Raw genomic sequence first — 16,711 nt, 5'->3', positions numbered from 1 at the left:
TGTGGCTTGGCAGGCCGCCCACTGCAAGATCCCAGAGCTCAGTCCAGGACCAGAACACTTGGCTTGACTCAGCAAGGGCACGTCTGATAATCTTACAGCAGGGATCTTGGGACCTCTGCAACCGTTGTCTGGCTGAATGTCACCGTGTGCGGGTGTTTCCTCCTTCCTGCAGTCACTGTGCCACCGGGACAAGCTTCAGACAGTCCTTTTTCTACACGCTTCTCATTTCTCCCCATCCAGGAAGCTCAGGGCAAAGTGCATAACTCCCCTCCCCTCCATCTGCTTTGCCTTCACAATGACGCTGTGAGGTAGGATAGGCCAAGAGATAGCGACTGGGCTGGGGTCATCTGGAGAGCTTAATAATGGCTGAGATGAGATTTGAATGTGCATCTCTCCCAGTCCTAATCTGACAGTGTAACCCAGCCTTCTCGAATCTGGTGTCCACCAGATGTTTGGACTACAAAACATCTGGTGGTCACCATCACCTCTGATGGTTGGCCACGCTGCCTAGGGCTGAGGGGATGTGTGTAGCCCAAAACATCTGGAGGGCACCAGGCTGGGGACGGTTGCCCTAACTGCTACAACACACCGACCATGATTAAACGTCAAGTTATTAAGAGTAAATACAGGAGCGGTGCACATCCTTATCCTAGGCGTGTTTACACTGAGTTCCAGTGGGGTTTCCTGCCCAGCTGCGTGTGCATTTAAGGCTGAATGTGGAAAAGTGACCACCTCTGCTTTATTCTGGCCTCTCTCTGCATGTGCTCAGAGGTTCTCCCGCCAGGGCTAGGCGCTGGGGCCGAAAACCGCCTAGGTGCAACAACCCTCTTGTCGCTGCCCCAGAAGGTAGCTCAGAGAAACTGGCAGCTGGCTAGCTGGTTGGCTGCTGTCAGCGCGCCGCGCCCTCCCCTCTCCCTTCGGCCAACCTCCCCCTGCAGCGGCACATCAGGCGCCGCGGCCACACCGGCAGACGCGAGCCGCCGCCTCCGTCGCGTTGGCCGCTCGGCGAAAGTTGCGCGGCGACGGACGCGTCCTCAGGAATCCGGATGCGCGCGGAGGAGGCAGCCGCCGCCGCCGCCGCCGCCGCCGCAGCAGCGCCCGGGCGGGCAGGATCGCTCCGTGCTGGGACGCCACCCAGGGGGCTCCCTCGGCAGAAAGGGCGAGCTGATCCGGGTAACTGGAAACAAAACCACGTTGCCGTAGGGCTGATTTCGAAGGCCGGCGCCTGGCTCCGGCTGAGGATCTCTCGCTCTGCTGCGGGAAGAGTGGGCGCGCGTGGGCGGGACTGGTGGTGTTTCTGGCCCGGCGTGGGGGCCCTTTCCCCTTCGATCCACAGCCCCGGGACGCCGATCGGCCCCAGCGCCGGCGAGCAGATTTGGAGAGGCGGAAGCCGACGCGCACCCCTGCCCTCCTCTCCCCCGCCACCCCACCGGAGAGAAGCGAGGGAAGGGCTTCTTCTCTTTCGTAGATCCACGCGGGGGGAGGTGGATCGGGGGAGCCTGGCGGAGCGTTGGAGGGGGAGGGGATCGTCGAGAAGTCCCCCCCCTTTCCAGGGAGGCCATTATGGGGGAGCGCACGGACTGGCACACGAGCGGCGGGGCGGGGGGATTGGCTGCCGCTCACCCAACAACGGATGATTCAGGCGGCTCGTTTCGTTCGCCCGATCCCGCCCCTCCTCTCCCCTTCTTTACACCAGCCCCGGCGAGTCCCCGAGGCAGGGCTTCTGAGCAGCCATCCGGTAACGCGGGGTAACTAGCGCGCGGAGGGAGAGAGAAGGGGACGGGGGGGGGGGGAGAGAAGCGGCAGCTGGTTGCCAGGGCTCACGGGAGGCATCTCGGGGGTGGAAGACACGGGGTGCTGAGGGCGGACCAGGTTCCGTGGGGGGTAAAACCGGCGAGAGGCGTATCCTGTCTTGGGGGCTCACCCTTTTTTCTCCTCTTTGTCGCTCTCCCTGGATCCGCGTCCGGCCCCAAAGAAGCCGCGATGGACGCCCCGCACCTCGACCTGCTGGAGTCCCCCGAGGGCTGCCCTTCCCCTCTGGAGCTCAAGTCTGCCCCCAGCAAGAAGATGTGGGTGAAGCTCCGGGCACTGTGAGTAACCCTCTCTCTCCCCCCCGCCCCCCGGTCGTCCCAAATCTGGGGCTGTCTTTCTGCTCCGCGCTTGGTTCCACCACCCCAGCTCGTTCTGGTCCGGCGCTTCGCTTCTGGCGCCTCGCGGCTTCCCCACCTCTCTTGCAGTCAGGCCGATCATTGCAGCTGGTGTGTGTGCGCGCGCGCGCGCGTGTGTGTGTGCGCGCGCGTGTTGTGCGGGAATACTGCCGGCTTTGGAGAGCGGGTGTTTTCGGTGGAAACGTGCGTGTGGAGAGAGCTGATGCGAGGCTGGCTCCGATTGCAGGACTCTGCTTGCACCCACTTGTGTTTCCTAGACTCTGATCAGGGATCTGTGCATCCAGGGGTTGGCGAGGTGCAGTTTCTCCCCCCCCCCCCGCCCCCAGGTTTGATTGAGCTTTTGTGTGCCCGATCAAGTTTAGGATGCTGGGTGTTGCGTGCCGCTGCTGTCGTCAGGTACTGCCTGGCTTCACCGCTGGGTGGCTAATTTTTTGCCGCAGCAATTAATAGCATTTGACGAAGAGTCTGGAGCTGGTTTGGTGCCGGAAAACCCCCCCCCCCAACACATACACACAGGCGCGCACGCTGCTGCTGTCAACAGCGCTTGTGGATCTTTCCATGGGGTTAGTGCGAGAGAGCCATCCGTATGCAGAAGAAGCAGTTTGAGCCTGCAGGTTTAAGACGTTCTTGTTGTGGTGGCATCCATGGGGCCTAGGAACTTGCGACGCCACCAGACAGAACTCTTCTGCATCCCCATTTGCGTGGTTTGAGTGCTTAATCCAAAGTGTGGGAAAGTAGTGCTGTAAAACAGACCAATGGTGCATGGGATTAAACATAAGAAGCTGCCTTCTACCAAGCAGGCTTATTTCTATTTGTCCATCTCATCTGGTATTGTCTTCTCTGGTTTTCAGGCAGAGGTACTTTACATCACCTGACATGCTATCTCTTTGTTTTAAACTGGGGATGTCGGGGATTGAACCTGGGACCTTCTCCATGTGAAGCAGCTGCTCTGCCCCTGAGCTATATGGTCCCTCCCCAATAGCTATTTGAGTATTGCTCTATTGTCCCTGGATGGTTCATTACGTGGGCTATACCTCAACCAGCTTGGCCTCACTTCTGTGGTATAGTGGTTAAGAGACTGAGCTACGAGTCGGGCAGTACCTGGCTAGTCCCACTTCTGCTGTGTACTTACTAGGTAGCATTAGCCAAGCCCACGTTTGCTGAGCCTCACCCCCTTTGGCGATGTGGAGGTGCTAATACTGGCCTACCTTACAGAGCTGTCGTAAGGCTTACAATGAGATAAATCCCATGAAGCACTTTGAACAGTTGTAATGTGCTGAGTATTGCTACTGCTTCCACTAATATCTGGGGATCAGCGCAAGCTCCACATGGCTTGCAGGTGGCCAGTATGCTACGGCTGCAATCCCAAACACTCTTACCAGGGTGTAAGTCCCCTTGAGCTCAGTGGAGCTTATGCCTGAGTAAACATGCTTAGGATTGTAGTGTCAATCCGCCATCTATCACCAAAGAGATCTCCGGCGACGGTAAAGCATCTTCATTGTAGTAAAACTGACATTCCTTTGATCAAAATCCAAATGTTTGCATTGGTGAGGCTGATAGAGTGAGGTATTATGGGATGCACCTGAATACAAGGTCCCAATATCTTGCATCTTATCCCCTTGCCACCCGAAGGTCTCCTTCAGACGGAAGCCCTTGCAGGAGGGCTCTGAGTTCTGAAAGAGTCTTTTCTTCCCCAAAGGAATAATTTTTTGATTCAGTTTATTGATCCTGTCAACAGACCTCACAATCAAAATGTATGGTTCAGTTAACATCTAGAGGTAAAGCTAGAACATAGATCAGCCCTTCACAGCTGTTCCTGGAGCAACGGAGCCATGCGGGAGCGGCAAGCATGCCTCTCCGGCGACATACACATTGGCTGTCAGGCAGGAGCAGAGAGAGAGGTAAAATGTAAGCATTAAACAGCTTTCCCCAACCTGGTGCCCTCCAGATGTTTTGGACTTCAACTCCCAGCAGTCCTAGCCAGCATGGCCAGTGGTCAGGAATGCTGGGAGTTGTAGTCCCAAACATCTCGAAGGCACCAGGTAGGGGAAAGCTGGCATAGATCATACGTCTGTATTAACAAATACACCCCCCCCTCAAAATTACAGTTAATTGGATTACATGTTAGCTCTTATCCTCATTGCTCTTAGTAAAAATGTAGCTACAGTTTCTGTGATAAAGTAATTTGTATCAGAAAGAAAAACATATAGAACATAATATTCATAATATTTGTAATATTCACATAATATAAAGCAGCATAAGACCCGTTCCTGTGTACAGTCTTGCCCCAACAATTGTGTGTGGTGTGAACGCAGCCATGCTAACAAAACTTGGTTTGTTGACCAGAAACAACCCACAGTTCAGAACCCAACAACAAACCATGGGTTCTCTTCCTGGGCTGTTCATGGTAAACAAACCATGGTTTGTCAGCGCGGCCGGTTATTGGAAAGAAAAACATGTAGATCATAATATTCATAGTATGAAGCAGCCTAAGACCCGTTTCTGTGTACAATGTTGCCTCAGTGTTAGATCTCCTGGCATGCCTGCATATTCTGAAAATGCTTTGTTGGAATTGTAAGGCTGGCTGTGATCTGAAGGCATCCTTCATGCCAGCTTGTCCTCAACATGGTGCCCTCCAGATATGTTGGATGACACCTCCCATAATATCCAGCCATTCACCAGATGAGCTGGGGCTCATGGGTGTTGTAGTCCAAACCCATTTGGAGAGCACCACATTGGGGAAGGCTGCTTCACACCATAGTGTCCCCCCTCCCCCTCCCAGTTAACGTCTATCCTCCTGCCTGCCCTAAGTCAACACGCAGAGAGCAAATCTCTGCTCATGCATGAAGCTCCTTGGGTGACCTTGGGCCAGTTGCCATCTCTCAGTCTAATCTACCTCCTAGGGCTGTTGTAAAGATAATGAGGCAGAGGAGAGAAATGCCATTTGGGCTGCCTTGAGATCCACGGAGAAAGCAAGAGCTGAAAAACGAAATAAATTGAAATTAGGTGCAATGTATGATGATGCCCATGGACCAGGTAGCTGGCCCATCTGCATAATTGGTTTTCTCACTAGTCTTTGCCTCCCGGCTCTCTAGGAAACTGGTTGTAGCTCAGTGGGGCAGTTTGTGAATTACATTCCACAGGGACTGCTCAGGGAGCCATCCTGTGGCTCCATCGCGTTGTGTTCGGAGCTAGCTTTTAATAAGCAAAGAGCAGATGGACACCTCCTAGCTGCAAGTATCCGAGACCTGCGACAGACTGAATGGGATGAGTGTGTTCATCTGTCAGTGGCTCAGCAGTGTCATCTTAATCAAGGATGTCTTTCAAAGGAGGAGAGCAGGAACCCCTCTGCAGGGTGGTCACAGTGTGTCCAGTTCCAAGGAGTTGTACATTGCAGGTGCTTTTTCCTACTCAGAAAGTTTCCTTGCATCACAGTTGGAGGTGGTGCAATAGAGTGGAGGAATCCACAGTGGGGATGCTCAGGGAGGGGCTGTGGCACAGTGGAAGAGCCCACGCTTTGCATTTAGAAGGTCTTAGGTTCGGTCCCCGTCATCTCCAGTGAAGCAGGTAGGAGGCGATGGAGGGGAAAACCTCTTCCTAAGTGACCCTGCAGGAGCCACTGTCAGTCAGAGTAGAATGTATTGGGCTAGAAGTTGTGGATCCCATCCTTGGCTTCTCAGAGGTTGTTGGACAACAACACTGGCTCGGTCCTTGGCATCTCCAGCTAAATGGATTTGAGGTAGCAGGACTGGGCGCGACCTCTGCCTGGAGCAATTCGAGAGTTGCTGCCAGTCAGAGTTGACAATACTGGGCTAGATCAGGAGTGGACCACATGCAGTCCCCAGTGACCCCTCACCATAGAAAATTATCCTTTCAGGGAGAAGGCTAAGCAAGAACCCTCCCCCTGACATGCTGATTTCCTGTGTGCAAGGAATATTTTTTGCACACTCGTGTGAGACCCCGCCTGCAGTCTGAGGGTCGAAATAGTTGTGATGCAGGTGACATGTAGCGGCTTTTGTTTTTACTTCATGGTGGGTTCTGGATTTGATGGACACAGTGGTTTGGGGGAGAGGCTGCTTAACCCTTTCCTTGTGGGTAGTTTTCCTGTTTAAAATCCTCCTCCTTAAAGTTGTCGACCCCCTCCCCTTCACATCTTGTGTCAATGAATCCCATAAATAGATCATGCATTGTATAAAGTAGTATTTTTCTCTTTTCTGCTCCGATTCAAGTGACCACTCATTTCATTGTGAGAGCCAGCGTGGTGTAGTGGTTAGAGGGTTGGACTGGGACTCGGGAGATCTGGGTTCTAGCCCCCACTTGGCCATGAAGCTCACTGGGTGACTCTGGGCCAGTCACTGACTCTCAGCCTAGTCTACCTCACAGGGTTGTTGTGAGGATAAAATGGAGAGGAGGAGGAGGAACATGTGAGCTGTCTTTGGAGGAAAGGCAGCATATAAATGTTACAAACAAATACATGTTCTAGTCTTACGAGAGAGTGAGGAAAACATGCTTCGCCCTCTTTCTTCACATCAAGCTGTGCATAAGTTCATAAACCTTTCGCTGCCTTCTTCCCATAGTCATTTTTTTTTCTGAACCAAACATCCCCCAATACTTCAGCCTTTCCTCCCAGGGAAGCTGCTACAATCTCTTGATAATTTGTGATGGCTTTGTCTGACCGCCTCCCCCCACATGTCCTGTGGATAGAGAAACCTTATCAGCAAAGCAAACACCCATGCTTTTGAGCCCCGATTTAAATGTGTCACAAGCTGTGCATAAAGCACTAATCTGTGCAAGTCCTCTATGTGGCTTCCGTCTGTGTTCATGCACATGCCTTGTGTGCTAGCCCATATGCATGAATTATTAGAATGCCGGAAGCATATCCACCTAGGTCACAGATTGCTGGCCTGCTGACAGCATCTGCGTTTCTGGGCCAGCCCATGCACGCACATTTAGATAGGACTCGAATAATGTGAAACACCTGCTCATAGAATCGTAGGGTTGGAAGGGGCCTGCAAGACCATTGAGTCCAACCCCCTGCTCCATGCAGGAAGCCTGATTCCCTGTCGGTCTCCCATCCAAGGACTAACCAGGGCGGACCCTGCTTAGCTTCTGAGATCAGACGAGATCAGGCGCATCCAGCCCTTGTTGTTCCTATGGACAGGTAGATACTGTACTTGTTGGCCTGCATCACATTTATATCAGGGGGGGTCTGTCTGAGTTTGAGAGTCTCTCCGGTGGCTGCTCGATGTTTCAGCCCTAAGGAAGGGGAGCACTTGCTTACTCCCATATTTTTTTCCCACTTGACCATGCCTCTTGTCTGTAAAGGCAACAGTGCCGATGAGAAGCCTGTGGGAGGTGCCTTAAAACAGGGTGGGCAACTTGGGGGGGGATTGGGGGCCATTTTTACGCCCCCCCAAGCCCACTGTGAATTTGGCAGTGGTAGCAAAAGAAATGGTGGTTTGCCACTGAAATTTGGAAGCAAACTACTACAGATTGGTAAGTAAGTCAAATCTGGCTTGTTCTCAAGCTAAATTGGACCTATTTACCGCTCTGTAGCAGTAAACTGAGAATTCCCCACCACCACCAGTGCGAATTTCTGCAGCAGAGGCAGTATAGGGCTTGCAGGTTGCAAACTGCCCATGCCGGCCTTAAACCCTCACCCCCTATAATGTCCTGCCAACAGCTTTGTCCATTTCTCTCTCTACCTCTGGGTTGGCAGCTGGGGGGGGGGAGGCAGCAGTAGGCATTCTGTGGGGGCCAGATGTGGCTTGGGGGCCTCCAGTTGCTGACGCCTGCTTCATTGGCTTGAAGAAGTTGTTGCTTAATTGCAGTTCTTGGTATAGGCTATAATAGTTAACCGCTTTTGATCTCGACATGTGCCTTGCAGACCATGGTGTGGTTTGGCAGCCTAAAAAGGTGGCCTTAAAGCTTCAGTCTCATCCAGAACTTTTGGCTCAACTGCATTGTACCTCTCTCTGCTTAGGGTTGTGTATATACTCCTCTATTTATTGAAATTGGTGCAGGAGACACGTAAATGTTGGGCTGATGTAAAATGTTCAGAGGTGAGCAGTTTTGGTGCAGATGGTGGTGTTTGGGGCACCTGAACGATTTTCTAGGCCATCCTTCCCCAACCTTCTGATGTGGGGCTACAACTCCCATCACCCCTGGCGAGCTACATCAGGAGGGCACCAGGTTGGGGAAGTTGTCCTGAATGACCTGCCAAAGCGTGCTTCTTTTCCATCAGTTCATTGCAGGGGCTGTAGCTCAATATGGCAGAGCATCTGCTTTGCAAGCAGAAGGTCCCAGTTTTGATCCCCGGCCTCTCCAACTAGGGCTGTAAAAACTCCTGCCTGAATCCCTGGAGAGCTGCTGCCAGTCAGTGTGGACAATACTGGGTTAGATGGACCAAGTGATTGGCTCGGTAGAAGGTAGCTGCGTGTGTTATGCTAATCAGCTGCAGCTTTGGTGCAGTTATTTTGCTTTAAAAATTGGCCTCCTCTGGAGCAGCACTGTTGTTGCTGTGTAGTCGAGTATGATTGGTTCTGTGACAATGACCTGGTTTACATGTCATGGAGGCATTCGGCATGCAGTGCACGAGCCGTTTCCACTTTGCAGCAACAACCTATGAGCACCCCATTCATAGGTTGTTAGCATGATGTCTGAACCCAGACACTTTGGGTTGTTTGTGGGTTAAACAACCCAAAGATAACCCATGGTTTGATCTTAGGTTAACGTTGGGTTGTTTAACCCAAAGGTTGTTGCTGCAAACTGGAAGTGGCTTGTGTGCATGTGTCACCACAAACTGTGGGTTAATTAATGCTGCCGTTACATGTAAACAGCCCCGATGTCACTGTTGCTTGGATGAAGGCGGCCAAATTTTTTGAAAATGGCGCCAGAGCTTCAGCTGTGCAGGACAGCAAAGGATTCTTTCTCTAGTGCAGCTGCTGTTGCAGCCTGGATGCCAAGTACTCTGGGGGTGGGTGGGCACATGGCTGCTGCGTGACCCTGCATTGGGGTGCCTGTGCCACATGAGTGCCTGCAGCCCCTTTTTGCAGCCCTGAAACATCACAGAGAGGGGCACATTTTGCAGAAGAGAAAACATTCACAAAATCCCCTTCCCCTGATCCTGCTTGAGCGCAGCCCTGCTTGGCAGGCATTCTTCTACCGTCCTCTGTACGGGGAAGGAACTCAAAAGAGAATCTTTAAGTCTGCCTGCAACTAGGTTGCTTCTCATGATCAACAAGCTAGCCACGTTGCCAGAACGCCGGCCTCTCAAGCAATGACACCCCAATAGTCTTCCCTAGGGACTGGCCAAAATGGATTACAGTGTTTAGTGCGCACGCGCGCTTATATGTACATATGCATAAAAGCGCCTCCCAGGTTTTGGCAGTGGCTGTGAACTCATTTGCATTCTTTCTTTGATTTTGTCAATGATGTCATGATGCAATGCCTGACATGAAGTCACAGGCAGGCTCCCAAAATGGCGTGGGTTTCTGTTTGGTCTGCCTGTTTGGCTGCATCAAAGGTTGTGCCGGCTCCAGGCTTTTGAGGGCCCTCGGGCAAGGCACCCTCCATGGGCCCCCTCCCTCGGTGACTCTACTTTCTCACTGCCACTGTCACCAGCTGCTTTTGCTCTGTCTCATCGTTGCTACCACTTCTTGCTTGACAGGCAGAGCGCCAGGGAGCAAGCAGGCCGTGGCATCTCCTGCTCCTCCTCACCATCACCATTGACTGGCCCAGAGTGAGAGGCAGGTGGACCAGCGGGTTGCGATGGTGAAGAGGAGGAGCACATCCATGGGGCTTTTGTCAGGGGGACCATGCTGGGCATGGGCCCTCGGCAGGCGCCTGACCATGCCAACCCTTGACGCTGGGCCTGGTAAAAGGCGTGACTTTCAAAGCAAATCCTGAAATTGGAGGATATTTGGCACAGCCCCAGTTTTCCACAGAAAAAAATGTTTTTTCTCACTTAAACACATGAGACCACAAGAAGAGCCCTGCTGGATCAGACCAAGGGTCCATCCAGTCCAGCATTCTGTTCACACAGTGGCCAACTAGCTGTTGACTGGGAACCCACAAGCAGGACATGAGCGCAACAGCACCCTCCCACCCATGTTCCCCAGCAACTGGTGTACGTAGGCACATTGCCTCTGATACTGGAGGTAACATATCGCCATCAGGACTAGTAGCGATTGATAGCCTTATCCTCCATGAATTTGTCTAACCCCTTTTTATATTTCCTGCATCCAGTATTTTTTCGATATATGTTGAAGGGCTTAGCACCCTGCCAGGATTTGACCTCTGACCCTAGTGTGGTATTCCAGCATTGTGTGGTATTTCTGCATTCTGCTGTTGCTGGAGCAACATGGATGGAGCCATGCGTGAGCGGCAAGCATGACTCTCCCGTGACATACGCATTGGCTCTCAGGCAGGAGCAGACAGAGAGAGAGGTAAAATGTAAGCATTAAACAGCCTTCCCCAACCTGGTGCCCTCCAGACATTTTGGACTTCAACTCCCATCAGTCCCAGCCAGCATGGCCAGTGGTCAGGAATGCTGGGATTTGTAGTCCCAAACATCTGGAGGGCGTCAGATAGGGGCGCTGCATTGTAAGCTTTAAGTCAGGGGTGGGCAACTGTGAGTTCTGGACTGCCCCCCTGGCTGCAAGCTGTATGCCCACGCCCCAGGCATCAAAAATAAAAATAAACTCTCTCTCTCTCTCTCTCTCTCTCTCTCTCTCTTTCTCAATATATAAAAATGATGTCCTGAGCACTACGGAGTGCCCAAAGGGTCAAATTTAGTTGGAAACACTACAGGTGCCATTTGATTTCTTAAAAACACACACATTGTTTTTTCTGGAAATTTGGGCCACAGTGGGAGGCGATAGGGGCCACATGCAGCCCCATGGGCCACATGTTTCTACTCCTCCTTCAAGTCAATATTTGCTAAAATTGTCAGAAGAAGTTGATAAGGTCCAGGAATCTTGAATGATATTTGTATTCAGCCTTTCCTCCAAGGAGCTCAGATTGGCATACATAGTCCCCATCTTTTTATCCCCATGACAACCCTATGAGGTAGGTTGGGCTGAGAGAGAGAGTGACTGGCCCAAGATCACCCAGTGGGCTTCATGGCTGAGTGAGGATTTGAACCCGGGTCTCCCCGATCTAAGTCCGGCGCTCTCTCCGCTACACCACACTGGTGCTCCCTTGCTTTGGGAGAGCAGTCCCACACTTTTACTGGATACCTGTCAAAAGATGAGAGCCTCAACTTCATCCCCAGCTGCAGCCAGACTGGCTGGAAAGAATCATTTGCGGCACTAGGATGCAATGTGTGCTATGCACACAGAGCTAGCATTGAAATTTTGGGTCCTGTAAAGATTTGACAACCATCAGACCAAGTGGACCTTTGGTTTGGATCAAGGTTGAGCTGCACAAATCTCCTTTGCATGGCCAGATACAGCTGACTGGAGTCTTACCACACACAGATTACATGGCAGAGCCGTGCAGGATTGATCCGTCACTTGCTCGGCTCTTCCATCAGTGGGTGATGCATTTGCTAATTTTCTTCCAGCCACTTCAGTAACAAATCCACCAATGAGCCTTGCAGTTAGTGAGAGAACAAGTTAGTCCAGTCAGGTATAAACAACTAGCAAAGTACCTGTTGTGATGGACAGGTTATATGTGCGGAGAAGGTGCATATATTGCTGGGACCTCTAGGATGCAGCACACATTATGCACACAGAGATGCAGCACACATTATGCACACAGAGACTTCTCCCACTATGTTCCTGTTAGCGGAGCTAGCATAATTCATGGAAAATAGATTTGTTTAAGACACACATTGCAATCTTTGATATTACCTTACTGAGCTTTTCTACATGAGGCATTTATGTGCTCAACGTTCCCTCCTCATGGTTGTTTATGGATTCTTTAGACAATGACATGACTCTCCAGTTTCACTTCTGTTTTTAAACAGTATTTTCAGTGAGGTTTTTTTTTAATTGAGCATGGAAAATCGGTATTATTTGTGACAGGGAAAGAAAACACTTTTTTCCACTTGTATAATTGTGCTATTCCACTATACCACAGCACCATCTAGAGGTTATGTAGCAGAAAAGCAGTGCTCGGATCTCAATTCTGCCATGAAACTGAAAGGAGATACAGCAGATGAACAGCCCTGTGTAGAAAGGCTCACTGTGGATTTCCTAAAACCAATGGCTTTAGGAAATTCACATGCATTTTTTTAATGAAAAGTCTGCTCTAAAGTTGTTGATGTTGAAGAAATTGACAGTAAGATAATGTTAGGCATATTACCACTTTGACTGCTTTTACGTCTGTGATAACAAATATTTTTTCTATGTATTGGCCTACTGCGGAGGCTTTTTTGGGTTTAGTTCTGTGAATTCTTTTTGTTGGTTCCCATTGGTGACAAGTCATCCCGCATTGGGTGTAGCGGACAGATTTTGGCGTTACGTTATCCCTGAACACAATCCATTACTTTCCCCTGGAGGGAGAGACAGGCAACCATGCCCTTAGATGGGAGTCAGTAAAGGGGGACACTATTGGGACGGGGCAAAACCTTCCCCTGCCGACTCCACTGTGTCCCAAATTGCACTCAGCCCATATGTCCACTAGTTCTGCTTGTTGGTCACATCAGAGTGTGATGGAATGTTCAGCTTGTATGTATTTAAAATTATTTTTAGGCCACCATTAAGAGTAAAACCCTTTTATGTATCCTGTTTGTGAAGGCCTGGGGGTCATGGACTGCATGACTTACTTTGGAGAATGCTTATTAGGTAGAGTCTTGGTGAGCAAATGCCCATCAGGCAAAGTGCAGAAGCAAGGTCACAGCAGACAAAATCACAGTAAGTCAGGGGTGGGGAACCTCAGGCTTGTGGGCCAAATCTGGCCCTTCAGGGTTCCCCAGTTGGCCCCACCCATTTCCCCTAACCATCGATCATTTGATAGTTTCCCAGTTTTACACATTGCCCCCCCCTTCTAAAATGCTGAAATGCATCTCCTAAGGCTTAGTTACTGTCAGTAAGAGCTATAGCTAAAATATGCTGGTATTTAGGGCCCCATCCTTTTTGCTTTTGGCCCTGCCCACTACTGGAATGCGCCCCCCTAAGAGCTTCCCTGAAATAGAATTTGGCCTTTGGGCTGAAAGAATTTCCCCACCCCTGCAGCACCTGGACTCCCATCAAGTGATAGGCTCAGGAAACTGTAACATGGAGCATTCAGATTCAGGCAGACTGGATCAGTACCCTGGACAGCTCCTAGTGAGCTTGGACCAGTTGGAGCTTTTCACCCATTGAAAGTAATAGGAAGATGTTGCCTCAGCGGAGAGTTGAAGCCTTATAAAGTCAGGCAAGGCCTGTTCTGCACTTTGATTCCACATCTTTGAAGGAGCCCTGTCCTAGTTTTGTACCCTTTGGCTTCCTGCTGGGGACTCGATCTTGGAGCACAAGGATGGTGATAAAGTAATGTTTTCTGGTTTGAGAGGGCAAGGGAGGAGGTGCTGAAGGTTATCCTCTATAGAAAGCAGCCTGAACCTTGTCCTTAGCTGAGTCTTCCTCAGAGCACTGTTGGCCCAGGGGTTCAAAGGCCATGACAGAATGTAGGGTAGAAGTTCACATTTTGCAGCTGGGGAACTGAAGTGGAGAACGGCTTGGTCAGAGTCACCCACTGATTTTACAACTCATCAGGGTTCTGAACCTAGTTGTCTTCTTGCCATTGCTCCATGCCGTCTCTGAGCATCTGATTTACTCCTTTGAGTACCATTGGCTTGAAGCATCCATTGAAATAATTGTAAAGTCTTTGTCCTTAGCTGAGTCTTCCTCAGAGAACTGTTGGGCCGTGGGTGGCGAAACCAGCTCTGAAGAATCAAGGGATCACTGAGGAACCAAAGTTTCTGTTGCTATTGGGGTGTGTGGAGGGGGGCATTTAACATTGTTAAATGCCTGTATGCCAGGTAGAGATGGAAAGGCTTGGAAAAACCCCCAGGCAAAATGGGGGAAAAAATAGGAAAACTGAGGGGAACCCTCCCCAATTTCCCCTCAAATCCCTGGGAAAAATGGGAAATCTATTATAAATCTATAAATAAATAAAAATTGTTGTATCCCCACCCCCATTTTTTTCTAGGTTTTCCCCCCAGGCCTTCACAGTTCTAAGGCAGACACAGGAGCTGGGTGGTGTAAGGGGTTGAGGTTTTGGAAGGAAGAGTGTTCTGTATCAATAGGATCTGCTAGCTGTTATGAGACCATTGAGAGATCTGATCAAACTGGATGCCTTCTCAACTACCTTAGGGAACCAACGCCACCTATAGGAGAAGGTTCTATCTGCCCAGTGAAGATCAACTTTAGTAACGGATGATACTGAATAACATAGAGGGGTAGGCTGGTTAGTCTGATGCAGCAAGAACAACAAAGCATTTTGTGGCACCTTAATGACTCAACAGGTTTATTGTAGCACAAGCTTTTGTGCACCAGAGCTCACTTGATCAGATGCATGAAATGTTATCCTCATTTGACAGAGGAATATACACATGGGAGTAGAGGGGAAAAATATGATGATCAACAGTCTGTGACATTTCTATGCAAAGCTCCAAGGCATCTAAGATAAACCTAGTGGCCATTCACAACAACAGTAATTGGCGACAACACCATCTTCCTAACTTATTGAAGAGTCTTGTGACAGCTTAAAGAGTGAAAGGTTTGGTATGGCAGATTTTGTGGTCAGTGCATCTTGGCTTCTTATTGGCACTCATTTGAACAAGTCTCGGTTAACTCATTAAGTGCTACAGATGCCACCAGTGGGTAGAATCCAATCGTATCATTCCACAAACCCAAATAGCTGAATCTTTTTGTTGCACAAGCAGTTGGCCATTATGCTTGTGCGAGTCGGTCATGCAAGCCAGTTGTGTGAGCAGTTGTGCGAGCAGTTGTGCAAGCTGGTTGCACAACTGCTTGCACAAGCATAATGCAAATGCTTGTGCAAACGTAACCTGTCTTGCGCATAGTTCAGAACCTATTTTCAGCCAGTGCTATGTCACTTGCACTAACGGAATGTCACAGTTGGATACTGCCCAATGTCTGTGGGAATGGCTATGTAGCTGAATCCCAGCCAGGAGTGGAGCTTTGACGGAGGTTGTGAAACTGTAGGGTTAAATGTGTTGCTTGGCCCAGCAGACTCTTGGCAAAACTCCCTGGAAGACTTGGCAGGCCTAAGAGATTTATTCTTGATAGTAATAACAATTTGTGCCTTGCCATTGATCCTCCTTGGCTTTGTTCTGCAAACAAAGTTAACTTACCCCTGCATTTCAAAATCCACATTCGTTTAATGCCTTTATTAGGCCAATCAAAAGATCACCAAAAATGTGCAAGCTTTTGAGATCTCTAGATCTCTTCCATCAAGCAAGATCTTCCGAAAAGCAGCTTTGGTGGGCGGGGATAATTAAGACTGCAATTGAATAAAAGAAGAAACAAAATGTTCTTTTGAAACAGGCGTGGGCAGCATGCAGCCCCCACTGTGGCTCCCACTGCGCCCCCATTTATTTTAAAATGTGGGGAGTTTGGGGGGAAAATGGATCTGGACCAGCTACAGTCACAGTGTCTGCATGTTTAGAATCCCAACTTCATTGTGTGACTGAACGTGCAGACACCATGACTTAGGAAGCTGTCATATACTGACTCAGACCTTTGGTCCATCTTGCCCAGGATTATTGACTGACTGGCAGCATCTCTCCAGCATCTGACTAAGTATAATACCTCTATTAGGCAAACCAAAAGATCACCCAAAATGTGCAAGCTTTTGATATCTCCAGATGTTTTCATCAGGCAAGATGTTACAAAAAGCAGGTTTGGCAGGGGCGGGGGAATGGGGAGGGGGGAAAGATGACTTGTGGCGCCCCTGCTTTGCATGCAGAAGGTCCCAGGTTCAATCCCCGGCATCTCCAGGTGGGGTGGAAAAACTCCTGCCTGAAACCCTGGGGAGCTGCTGCCAGTCAGTGTTGACAATACTGGGCTAGGTGGACCAATGGAAGGCAGCTTCTGATGTAAAAATAATAAATCCATAAATCGTTTGAGATGATGGCTACAGCCTTACAAGAGTGGGGAAATACGCCTGTCCCAAACAGTTTACTGTTATGGGGTAATGAATACGACATTATTTTATCACAATAGTCTGCTTCTTGGAATCTAGATCAGGTTGCCAACCAGCACCCCCCACCCCCTGGAAAAAGCATGCATAGGCATGCACACACACAGGTTGGCCAGGTTTCCTTTTTCTTTTGGGCCAGCTTCCAGGAAAGAAAGGGCTCAAGGCCATCACTGCTCCCCTTTAAGTTGTACACCTCGGGCCCAAGCTGGGCAGCCCCCCGCCTTGCAGGATCTACTCTGTGTTTTAACTAGAACTTCTGGATCTGCCAACTGGAGCCAGGTGCAGAATAGTGGCACCAGGTGGTGCAGAATAGTGGATCTTCTGGATCTGCCAACTGGAGCCAGGTGCAGAATAGTGGCGCCAGGTGGTGCCTGCCTGCAGCTTGGTGGGGG

The 16,711-nt window shown here is 50.2% G+C and overlaps 1 protein-coding gene across 2 annotated transcripts in view; it reads left to right on the top strand.

Annotated features, from left to right (window-relative positions):
• Nucleotides 1-938: 938 nt before the first annotated feature.
• PDE1B (phosphodiesterase 1B) overlaps nt 939-16,711 on the top strand; it is a 165,670-nt gene continuing 149,897 nt past the window's right edge. Inside the window, exons 1-2 of one of the 2 annotated variants that reach the window (XM_084836516.1) lie at nt 939-1,173; nt 1,976-2,090. In XM_084836516.1, the coding sequence (XP_084692642.1) occupies nt 1,047-1,173; nt 1,976-2,090 (242 nt within the window). In that variant the 5' untranslated portion in view covers nt 939-1,046. Of the gene's footprint in view, nt 1,174-1,695; nt 1,739-1,975; nt 2,091-16,711 lie in introns of those variants that run through there. The other variant, XM_084836517.1, reaches the window with a different exon arrangement.

Source organism: Heloderma suspectum, chromosome 2 (assembly GCF_057233095.1).
Source record: "Heloderma suspectum isolate Gila_16-S chromosome 2, 16-S_ref, whole genome shotgun sequence".
Classification (NCBI taxonomy): domain Eukaryota; kingdom Metazoa; phylum Chordata; class Lepidosauria; order Squamata; family Helodermatidae; genus Heloderma; species Heloderma suspectum.
This window is presented reverse-complemented; position numbering and strand designations above follow the sequence as displayed.